Source organism: Carlito syrichta, unplaced genomic scaffold, assembly GCF_000164805.1.
Source record: "Carlito syrichta isolate Samal-C Ts95f unplaced genomic scaffold, Tarsius_syrichta-2.0.1 Scaffold314804, whole genome shotgun sequence".
Taxonomy (NCBI): domain Eukaryota; kingdom Metazoa; phylum Chordata; class Mammalia; order Primates; family Tarsiidae; genus Carlito; species Carlito syrichta.
This window is the reverse complement of record NW_007258900.1, coordinates 400,312-412,510: the sequence shown is the minus strand read 5'-3', so window position 1 is coordinate 412,510 and position 12,199 is coordinate 400,312. Positions and strand designations below refer to the sequence as shown.

The following is a 12,199-nucleotide window of genomic DNA, read 5'->3' as shown; positions in this document are numbered from 1 at the left end:
ACAGTAGTTGATCTGCCCTTGTTGGCAACATCTGATTAATCACACACAACAGTGCATTTCGCAATTGATGGTATATTTGATACTACAGAATACATGGGGAGTAGTGTTTATATTACACGTAGAAGTTTTCTTGAGAATTTTTTGTGTTTGTACTTAAAATATACATCAATTTCTGTTCTCCAAATGTTGGGGTCAGAAGTTAACAGTAATATGAGAACAGCAGTATGAAAATTACCTGACTCATGCTCAGACATACTTAGTGTTAAATTTTGTTTATCTATGGCCCAGAAAACAAGTGAACTAACTAATAATGTATCAAGTAGCAAAGTATGTGACAATAATGAATGTGTTTCTAAGCCACTTAATTTTTAATTTTCAGCGTGCTCAAGCAGTTCTTCAAGCTGTGACGGCTGTCCAGACAGCAAATACTCCTCTTAGTGGCACCACAGTTAGTGAGAGTGCGGTGACTCCAGCCCAGAGTCCGGTACTTAGAATAATTATTGACAATATGTACTACCCTGTAACACTTGATGTTCTTCACCAAGTAAGTTTAGTTTAATTTGCATACTTAGCTATAAATTAGAGAATAGTACAATAGGAAAGTAATATTTTGATTTTAATGTTTTAACAGATATTTTCTAAGTTTGGTGCTGTATTGAAGATAATCACATTTACAAAAAATAACCAGTTTCAAGCTTTGCTCCAGTACGGTGATCCAGTAAATGCTCAGCAAGCAAAACTAGTAAGTCTGGAGCTTCTTTTGAGATGGTGATTTTCTTTCCATTGAGATACATATGAAAATGTTTATAATATGTATGTATGTATGTATGTATGTCTCAGTATAGCTAATGTTACTAATCATTTGTAACTTAGCAACATGGTGTAGCATTATAGATGTGTAGATGGTCGAGATGGTGACATTACAATGAAATTAGGAAACCTTAGTGTTGGTCATAAAAACTATGTTTATTCTTAGAATAATCATAGCAGCAGTTACCTACAACATAGGCTGTACTGTTTTACATTTTTGCTTGATCTGTGTACACAAGTTGTTCTTGAGAAGATAGCAAGACTTGTGCATGCATACCTGTATAAATTTTTTAGTGGTTTCCAGTGGGAGTTTCAGAGGAATTAATTTTGTTTTAGGTAGTTTGGCTGAAATATGTCAATACAGATATGGCTAAAATTCTGTAATAGACTCTGAGTTTATTTAAGACTATGCCTTATATTCTTTATGAAGATCTTTTTTAAAAATAGGTTTGTGTATGAGTACATTCCTAGTCTGCTTTTTGTTCACATCATTTTCTTTCTTTTTTTTGTTGTTATATTTGGAGAATGAGACACTATTAAAAGAGTAAAATTGTTTAATGTCATGGCTGCCACTGAAGACTTCATGCCACATCTTTGCTTCCAAATGCCTTAAACTTCTGTTTGTATATCTTAAATATTCTTATGCTCTGTCTCATTAACTTTTTATGCTGTACTATGTCATTATTATTCCATTATTCAACCATCAAAAATTTATTATTTACCCGTTATTATGAAACCATTCATGAATGTCTTTACTTACATTTGTCTTATCTGTTTTTCTTCTTTCATTCTTTCTTTTACTTTGAGACTAATTTTGGTCTCTAATAACTTCAGTGCTTCCTCCAGATCAAGATTACTTTTATGAAGCCCACACCATTTTTGTTACTGTTTCATTGGATTTCCATTCTCAGAATCTCATTTGGGGAGTGAAAATAGCTTTAGGTAGCAGAAAGGTTATACAAGTAATAATAGTATAATTGTAATAATTTACCAAGTGCTGTGGTTTCATAGTTTCTGGCCACTACTCTATGTTGTCAGTAGAACAGGTTGGGTTTTTTTGTTTGTTTGTTTTCCTTGCGTTAAATGGGATGCTAAGATGTAAGAAGCTGAGTTACCTACCACACACACCATCTGTAAGGTGGACATTTTTTCAGTCTGCCTTTCAGATAGCACTTTTCTCTAGTATTTTGCTGCTCATTGGTTGTTAGGTTATGCAGTCTAATCTCATATGCTTTCCATTTCAGGCACAGGTGAATAATCAGAATTCTTTTTCTCAAAAATAATTATCCTTCTTCACATACCCCGTATTACGAAAATCAGTGTGGTATGACGTTTTATTAATAGGAAGCATTCTAGAAGTTATAGTTTTTTGACATTTGTCACAACTTTAAACATAATTAAAATTGACGTACATATGGAATATTTTCTTTGCTTTTCTGACCAGAGGAAAATTATTTGCAAAAGGACCAGTGAAATGGAATTTAATTAGGGATTAGGTTGCATTTGAGCTGTAACTTTTTTTCTTTTTGAGTTGGAGTCTCACTCTTGTCACCCAGGCTGGAGTGCAGTGGCATGCTCATGGCTACCGCAGCCTAGACCTGCTGGGCTTAGGTGATCCTTCCGCCTCAGCCTTTCAAGTAGCTGGAACTACAGACGCACACCACCATGCCCAGCTAGTTTTTGTGATTTATTGTGGAGATGAGGTTTCACCAAGTTGCCCAAACTGATCTTGAACCCCTGGGCTCAGGCAAATCCTCTAGCCTCAGCCTCCCAAATGCTGGGATTACAGCTGACCCACTGTGCCTGGCCAAGCTATAATTCTTATGTGTATCTTTTTTGAAGTAATATGTTACATTTTTTTTTTGACTTAATAAAGTTTTATTTTTCCAAATGTACAGTTGGACCTGTTCATACAGTTGGACCTCTTTACCAGCAGCTGGGGCATCTCCACCCTTGGTATTTCTGGTGTAAATTACTTAAGCTCTGTGCTTTGAAACCAGTTTGATAAGACCTTTACTAAAGAGCTTTTGAAGGGCTGCCCTGACCAGAGAACTGCGAATCTTCGGTCTCTCAGAGACCACAGCTGGAGTTATAAGCTTACAAGATGAAATAGCATAAAAGACCTTTAAAAACAGAGTTTGTCATATGTAGCTTTGTCAAATAAGACTAGGTTATTAAGCTTGTCCTGAACTTTGGCTTTGGACCACTTCTTTTTACCTTTGTCCTCAGATCTGTTCACTGGGTCTTTGTCTTTCTTGGCCAGCTTTCTGGGGTCTTTCTTCATCTTGTCATCCTTGGGCAGCATTGTGAAGCTCGGAGAGCAGCAGACACCACTGCAGCCTCACTAAGATGTCAAATAAAAAGGAAGTGCTGCTCACGTACCAATATGTTACATTTAATCTCATGATAAGAGATTGGACCTCAGTGATGTTAAGTATTTGAGATTTTCATTTAACCAATCTCTGTACACAGATAATAAACATCAAACTGTAGTACTGATGTTTGTGAATGCTTATGTGTACTCACTCAGGTCTTTTCTACAAAGATCTGAAATTATGATTTTAAGAGATTTTAGATAATTGTTTATTAAGTATTTTTAGTCAGCTTGCTTTCTTGTTTCTCACTGTGCCTGCATCAGATGGAAGTTTCCCCTTCGACCATGTCGTCTCCAGACTCTTGCTTCCTTGCAGGAAAGTGTCACATGGAAACTTCATCAGCTATTTTTGTGAAATCTGCGAATACTTACACCTGTATTTCAGTAAAAGACATAGATACTTCTTTATGTAAGACCAGTACACACCAGATCCTGTTCTTTCCTGCCTCTCAGGACAGTTGGCACTGTCGGTCATTCCCCTTTTTCTTTATGTTTTTCTCTTTATTGATTGCTTTTCACCCATCTTTCAGGCGTGCTCAGGCCTCTTCCGTTCTAAGTGAATCTACCCTCAATTCCAAGTTCCACTTCGTCTGTAATTCCACATACCTTTCTGTCTTATCACCCTGCTTCTCCTCTCCCTTTTCATTTATAACCAGACTTCCCAAGTAAGCTACCTTTGTTTTCTGTTTACCTCTTATCTTCTCCTTTCTCTGCTTCTGTAATTTGGATTCAGCCTTATTTACCCACATTGCTCTTCCCTATTGTCACCAGTTATCCTTAACAGTAGCGAATCCAGTGTTATTAATCAACCCTTTCCTTACATAACCTTTACCTGCTGTTTGACGCTGTGAACCAGTCTCTTTCGGGTCTCTTGACACTTCTCACCTAGATTTATCCTACCTGTCTGGCTATTTCTTCCTTGTCGCATTTCTCCTCTTCTACCTGGGAGACCTTGCTTGCTCCCACAGTTCTGTTAACACCTCTGTGACTCTGACATCATTCACATCACATTCTCTAGCTCAGACATCTCCTAAGAAACCCAGACTAGGAACCCAACAGACCATGAGATGTCTTCAAATATGGTGGATTTTATCAGCTGCTGTTGTGTATCAGTAAAGAGCAAGATACCAGCTTCAGTCTTGCTAACGAGCCAGAAAACGGACTTTCTCTTCTTCTTTCCACCCTGTCACCACATATTCTTGATTATAGCTCCTGAGTTTCTGATGAATCTGTTCTTTTGTCTCCACCTCTCTAGCTGCTGAACTGATGTTATTCAAAATGCTAGAAGGCACTTGTGCCGATGATAGGCTAGTAAATTGTGGCACAGACTCCTGTACTTGTGCAGAAGGACCTGCACCGCTGGCCATGAACCCCATTTGGGATGGCACTATGAGCCTTTGTCCTCTTTTCAGTCTATCTCCAAACGCAACCCAGCCCGCCTTTTCCGTATGTTGCTGAGTGATGTCAGCTTCCAGTCATACTTCTAGCTGCGCTGCCCTTCAGTGACTGCTGTCTGTAGGATGGAGTCCACAGTCCACATGGTTTATAAGACCCTAAGTCAGTCCTCGACTTGCCTTTCTAGCCTGCCTCTTGAGCTGTACTGGACATCTTCAGTGTAACTTGCATGCCCTGTACTTTCTGTGATCTCTTAGCCGTCCAAATGACTGTTCTGTTGATGGTGTTTTTTCTCTTCATCTCTTTAAGCCCAGCTTCTGCTCTTCAACTTAGATGTCTGTTCTCAGAGAGGTCACCATAACCTTCCAGCTAGATTAGATCCTTTCTTTTCCTTCCGATTTTCATCACCATTCATCAGATTTATAATTTGTTAAGTTTCTGTGTTTTCTGTTGGACTATAAGTTATGGATGAGTGGCTGCCATGTCTACTTTGTTCACTGCTACATTAATGAAGCACTGACATTTAGGGTGATAACCAGAAGTCCTAATTATCGATCCTCATATTATTAAAGAAAACTCCCTAATATCTTTTAAAACATCTTATTTATTGCAGGTAATATGGGACAAAGATATATAATTTCTCTTGGCATTGTAGTTCAGCTTTTATAATTTTGAAGAATAAGATTACTTGATACATAAAAATATCTCATGCTTTTTAATAGTAAGTCACTTGATTTAATCTCCTTTTCACCTGGGCTTTTAAAAATTGTTTTATGCAACCCTTAAATTATAACACACATGAGTAGAAGAAAATGGCTCGTTTTTGTTTTTGCTACTAGAAATAGCTTTTCAGGAACATTATCTCTTTACTAAGAACATCTAAAGTCGGCACCGGATGAATGATATTTTCTTTGGAAATTTCTTTTATATGGTCATTTTATTTTGACATACAAATGGGTTGTTTCTCATTATTGACGTCTCCCAGGAAATTGTATTTCATCAGTTACTAATAGTAAAAATAAATACAAGGTAAGATATTTGCAGTAGTAAGATCATGTCATTAATTCCTTCTTGCAGAGTACTCATTGTGTATGCAGTTTTTCGGGGGGGGGTTTTGAGACAGCTAATGAAATTTTCCTGTTCTGTTTTTTTTTTGGATAAAGTTCTCCTCAATTTCCGCTTAGTTCTCCTTACCTTTTTAGCGTTTACAGTCTACATATTTACATTCATGTGAATGGAGGATTTATGATGAAATCAGTGATTTTAGGATGTTTTAGGGAAATACTCCATGATCCACTAGTATGGGTTGTTTTATTTTGGTAAATACTTGGTCAGAAATCTTTTATTAGCATTATAAACTTTTTTTTATGTTTTTGGTTTTGATAATTTGTAATTTGCTAAAAATCTAAAACTAGATATCTAAATATTTTGGAGATCAAGATCTTTCTGAGAATCTGTTAAATCTGATCCCCAGCAATCTCTTCAAAAAAGTAAGTTGTATAAATAAATAGTAAACGTTGAGGTCAAGTGGTAATAGTCTTATTGTGGCTTTTTCATATTTTCAATTTATATACAGTGTTTAATTTGCTATGTAACTGTGTATTCATTCTGTGGCTAATGTCTTTTCCTGTGTTTTGATTATCATGTTTTAGACATAAAATTTAAATTTACATGAAAAGTTTTTTCCTGTTTGTTTTTGCTTACTGTCTCAACTTTTCACTGTGAGTAACACATTGGAAAGATTTTTCTGCAAATTATCTTGAGTTTTTACTCTCAGAAATCTCTGCTCCAGCAATATCACCACACTTGTGATTGCTGAACCCCAGGACTGGTTTGTGTGCTACTGTGATTTCCTGGGATTTTGCACAGACATGAGCTTGAGTGAACTCGTGTATAGTTTAACTTAATTTTACTCCATCCTTTCTTTGTAGTCCCTTACTTAAGCCAACTATTGACAGTTTCTGAGATTGCTTTCATTAACCCTCAACTTCTCCTTTGCTAACAGGTGATTTTAATTGAATCTTGTTTGCTTATTTCTCTATCTCTTGTACCTTAAGTATACTTATGTGTGTTCCTTCTGCACGAAGATACTTTTTAAAACGTTGAAAGGGCAAGATGTCAAAGGTCTAATGGTAGATAATTTGACAGTCTACCTCAGGATTGGAAAGAAATCAGCCCCCAGAAAACTTGGCTTAGTATAGATTTAGTAATTTTGTATCAGCACTTTACTTTCAGCATTAACCTATATACTGTGACTTCTTAAGATTTCATTTTTACTTTGATATTCCTAAAATAGTTGCCTAGAGTGAACTTTTCTGCTTATCTTTTGATACCCATCTACTGTGTAGGAGCATCGATTCTATTCCTTGTCTCACCTTTTCCCTCTAGGAATGCCACATGAGTAAATGAATACCTATTTTCAGTGCTTTGTTTGCCTTTCCAGCAGGCTACTGAATTAATAGTTATTTTACTCTGACTGATAAAGTTGATGTATGACTTCCGCTTTTATGTGATGATAGGCGCCTTGCCTAACTCAAATGCCATTCACATCTTGGTGTGTATGCTGTCCCTTTGAGTTTTCTTCAGTGCTGTATTGAAGTGGGGGAACTTGTGCTGAATTACTTTTTAGGTTGGTGAATAAAGTCACAGAACGCTTAATTTTGTGTATTAAGGCAAGAGGTTTTATATTTCCAGAGAGTGGGAATATCTGTGTTAAAAGCTTTACATACTTCAACAGATGTAGAGGTTTACTTTCTCTGTAATAGAACATGCTTGTTCTTCTAATAAAAATCAGTGGATTCCCCTGCTGTCTAGTTTGCTCCTAGCTTCTATGCAGTTGAACTAGAAAGGATGATCATACTGGAGCCGGGGGAGAAAAGGAAGAGAGTCCCAACAGCAGCATAGACTTTCCTTGCACACTTGCTATCCTTTGTGTAATTCTCAAAACAACCCTGTGAGGAGGTGCAGCAGCCATCACCATCACTGTTTTCCAGATTAAGAAACAGATAGGAGAGGTTGCTCAAGATGATCTAATTGAGCCTAGGCTTTCACCTCTAGACCTGGCACTCTTCTGTTCCAGAGCTCTCCTGGAGTGACACCGGATTTGCTGATTTCATCTAGGTGTTCTGATTTAGGTTGAACATTTCAGGTTAATGAAGATAACTAGATTTTGCGCCATCTCATGGTTCATGGCAATTGTCATTATGCATCCTAGTGACATTTGGTTTGAAGCAGCCTCATACAGTGTGGCATGTGGCATCAAACAACAGTTACCTTATAAAACCATACCAGTGCATGTAAGTACTACCATCCAGCAATAAACCGATGTATAATAAAATTGACTTTTTTGTGCAGACTAGTTTGGGACTACTATGATAGAACTGACTATATTTGTAATCCTTATTCATTTTTCAAATTAAACTATTTGAAATTAAATTAAAAGTATTAGTATGGATGCTTAACTGGTTGTGCAGTTAAGTAGCGTTTTGTCTTTAAAGAAGATAGTGTTTGGTGGAAACTAGTACATGTACAGCTGGGACAGCAAAGTATAATGTGTGGAATTTGAATCTTTTTTCCTGGTGGCTTTTATAGATGCAAGTTTTCACTGTTGAGTTTTATTGTCAAAATCATACTTTTGCTACTTTTTATTCTTTATTTAGGATTGCTGATACACCTTGTTCACTTTTACAGGCCCTAGATGGTCAAAATATTTACAATGCTTGCTGTACTCTAAGGATTGATTTTTCCAAACTTGTGAATCTGAATGTAAAATACAACAATGATAAAAGTAGGGATTATACGCGCCCTGACCTCCCGTCTGGGGATGGACAGCCTGCACTGGACCCAGCTATTGCTGCAGCATTCGCCAAGGAGACATCCCTCTTAGGTATGATTTGTGTTGTCTGTATCAGTTTCCTCCCATGTTGCCAAATGGGAAAGTACCTGTTAACTTCAGTAAGTATAGTCAATCCCCCATGTTGGGCTTTGACACGTTATGTTTTAGTTTTCATGTGTTTTGTTTTTCTCAGGTGAGAAGACAATTGAAAGCTTTTAGGAAAAACCTAAACTGTTCTTCATAAGCGTGATTAAAATCATGTCAGTTTTGATATTTTGACTTCTCTCATCTTCTCTTCCACACCAGTCTCCCCCCAAAAGGAAGAAAAACTCTGATGAAGAAATGCTCTTTAATTCTTAATGAAATGTTTAAACTTGATGTCAGCTGTTTCTAAGTTTGGTTCTAGGCCCTTATGCCTATTCTTTGGGACTAATCTAATCTGGTTGTATTAATTTAGCACGGCAAGGAAACAGTGAAATGTTAATGGACAAAATATGTGTAATGGGAGTAGGTATATGGGGTTTTTTTTGGGGGGGGGGGAGACATTAGCCCCGGTTTAAAAAAAAAAAAAAAAATTTAAACTAGAAGAAATTTTCTGTGACATATATTTTGCTATGTATTTGCATTTGTCTTTATCATTTATATTTCACTTTGTCCCACAATGGATTTGAGCCACCCATTGGAAATATCATGCAAAAATATACAACTAATAGTTGATGACAAGATGAAGGGGAAAAAAGGAAAAATGTTATTTCATAAGTAAAATGAGTGAGGTGATTCATAAGTTAAGATGGAATTTTATAGTTTCTGTTTGTTTGATGTTTTGGGGGAAGTTTCTTGATTCCTGGTGTTTGAAAGATTATCTTTAGGATAATCTTTTTACCCATATGGAACCTTTAACTGATGGTTGACAAACTAGATCTTACAGTCTAGTTTATATCCATCATTAAAAAAAGAAAAAGTATTATAATGAAGTAATTTTTGGAAGTATTTATTTACTGTGTACATATGACAATCATGCTATCATTTTGTAAACAGGAAATCTGTAAGTGACATATACGTGGAGAGAGATACTTCAGTGCACAAGAGAAGCTGTTGATACACGAAATTAATTTGGGTGACTGGAAACAAAACTGACCCTTTATCCTAATTTTCTGATGTGTCTAGCACAAACCATAGCTGTTTATTGTGGGTGTAGTAGATGCTTTAGGGTGCTTACACGCTTTCCTGTCAAAATCTCTACCACTGTGTGGGCTTCGTTGAAGCCTTGATCTCCTAAGTTGGGCTTGCAAGTTAGAGTGAATATTACACAGTGTGCAGTTTTTAAGAGCAAAATTAAGAGTGGGATGATAATGAGCGAAACATGGTTCTTGCTTATAATTACTACCATAGATTATGGAACTCTTTACTGATGGAAGTTGTATTATAGAAAAGAACCAACATTTATCAAGTAGCTTCGGAGTCCTAGTCATTCAACTGGACCAAGTGGCAGATACATTATTTAATCATTAAAACAGCCACATAAAGTAGATGTTGGCATCAAGACTGCATGTGGTGTCTGAGATGCTGAAAGATTCACATGCAACTTATTGAAGAAACAGTTTAAAGATAAAATACCAAGAAATCCAGCTAGCAGCAACAAGGGACAATAATCACTTCTTGAACTCTAAGGAGCCAGCTGGATATACTTAGATGTACTTGAATCCTGGGTGGGGGAATGGTTAGAAGTCACCTGGATTCTTCTAGGGAATTCATCATTATTTTCCTTGTGATCTCATGACCTTGGTGAAATTTTTTAAAAGTAATAATAAATAATGTCTTTTTCATAAAATATTATGAAACACTAGCACAGCTAACTTCTATCTTACTGTATGCTTTTATTAATTATTCAAGTGTTTAAAATTTTTCATTAAAAGCATATAAGTTGGTTAGTTCTTAATAAATAAAACTTTGTCTAGTGCTTTTTTACAGGTTGTATTGTTTAGTATGATATATTTTTGTTTCTGCATCTCTGCCTCCTCATAAGAGAAAAGGAAAATGTTTTATGGTTAAAATATGGTGAATTTACCTTTCTTTTCTCAGTGACTTCTTTTTTGCCTGTTCTAATGGTTTTATATTTTATTATAACTGGACTTTTTTATTTTAAGTAACCTCAGTTGATTTTGAAAGTATAGGTGAGTTATATGTTTTGAAAATGAGATAACTAGTTTTGAGACTCTAGTTTATCAAAACTCACAAATAATCTCATCTTTATATATTTCTTTTTTGATATAAATATATATTTTTACACAAAACTGAAATCACGGTTTGCAGTTTGGAGCATTGTTTTATTATAAATTGACATTTCAAATTTTTTTTAACAATGGTTTTAATGCTTGCATAACATACTAATGAATATATCGTACCTTTGAAATTGATATGATACTATTTCCATACTTTGTATTAAAACACCTGTATGGCCACCCAACCACCTGTTGGCTAAAGACTGATGATACTGTTTACAAATTTCTTTCTAAAAGGTGATACTAATTTAAACTAACATGAATGGTATATGAACCTGACTGTCCTGTTTTTTCCTCTACTTACAATGAGTAATTTTTTTTTAATTTCACATGAAATTGATAGGAAAAAGTGTATTTTAATTTCTTTTATCTAGTTTGCAAATTTAAATTTGAGATCTTCAGTTTTCTATATTGGTTGTCTGTATTCTTTCTATTGGGATGTACAATCATTTTTGTAAAATGCTTAATGAGGATTTTGTGTTCATATTTGGCATGAGCTGATCCTTCAACTTTATTTACCTATTTTAGACTGGCCAATTTTGGGAAAAGCATTTTTAAATAATTTATCTCTAAATAACTCATCTCAATTCGATAGTATCCATTTGCAGGACATGAAGGTAATTTTTTTTCTCTTTACATATTTGATGGGTGTTATGATATTGAGGAATCACTTAGTGTTTTGTTTTTTATATGGTCTTCAAACATCCATTACAGGGATGTCTAATATTGCTTAAATGTTTTGTATGTTTCATTTCCTCTAATGATATTTAATTAGGTGTCTTTACCAAACTAGTATTGATGGGATTCATTTTCTGCTCAGTCTTTCTCCAACAGTACCAGATCAAAATGAAATAATTGTTAGAGTACCCCTTTATTTAATTGGTTTTTGTTAAGCACACAAATTTAAGGTAATATATTCTCTTCTGAATATGTGGGTTCTGAATAGGTGGGTTCACTTTACTTTGTATAATTTTTATATCTAGCTGCTTGACTGAATTTAATGTTTAGACTCAGTATTAATGAATTTTGCTTTATTTTGCACAGTAATTTTTTCAAGCTAGTTTTCATGTCTGGCTTTTCTGCTTTTAGTGCTAGGGATCACAGTGTCTCAGAAAATGTAATTTATTCGAAGACGGGACACTGAGTGTGTTGTAATTAATTAGAAATCTGACATCTAAATACATAATCACAAACCTGGCAGACTATTAGTCATTCATTCACATACTATATTTCAAAGAACAAGGTTATAAAAAATCCTTGAGATTATAAATGGAGTTTCATTATAATGATCATTTTGTCATGTTAAGAGGTATAGTTAATTTATTAGGAGGTAGATAACTTTTAAAAATTGCTCAAAGTAATTTTTTATGATCATGTTGTCAACAATTAAAAAATTAGGGCAGATAATATGTACAAAGAAGGTTTAATTTTAGGGCTTTCCATATTCTTTAAGTTGAATAAGGTAACAGGCATTCTGATCATAAGATCTTAAATGTAAAGAAA

General features: G+C 35.2%; 1 protein-coding gene across 4 annotated transcripts in view; it reads left to right on the top strand.

Annotated features, from left to right (window-relative positions):
- Positions 1–12,199, top strand: part of PTBP2 (polypyrimidine tract binding protein 2) — a 77,332-nt gene that overhangs the window by 43,691 nt on the left and 21,442 nt on the right. For all 4 annotated transcript variants that reach the window (XM_021705905.1, XM_021705904.1, XM_008071998.1 and 1 more), the window contains exons 5-7: positions 380–544; positions 632–742; positions 8,270–8,465. In XM_021705905.1, coding sequence (XP_021561580.1) covers positions 380–544; positions 632–742; positions 8,270–8,465 — 472 coding nt within the window. The remainder of the gene's footprint in view (positions 1–379; positions 545–631; positions 743–8,269; positions 8,466–12,199) is intronic.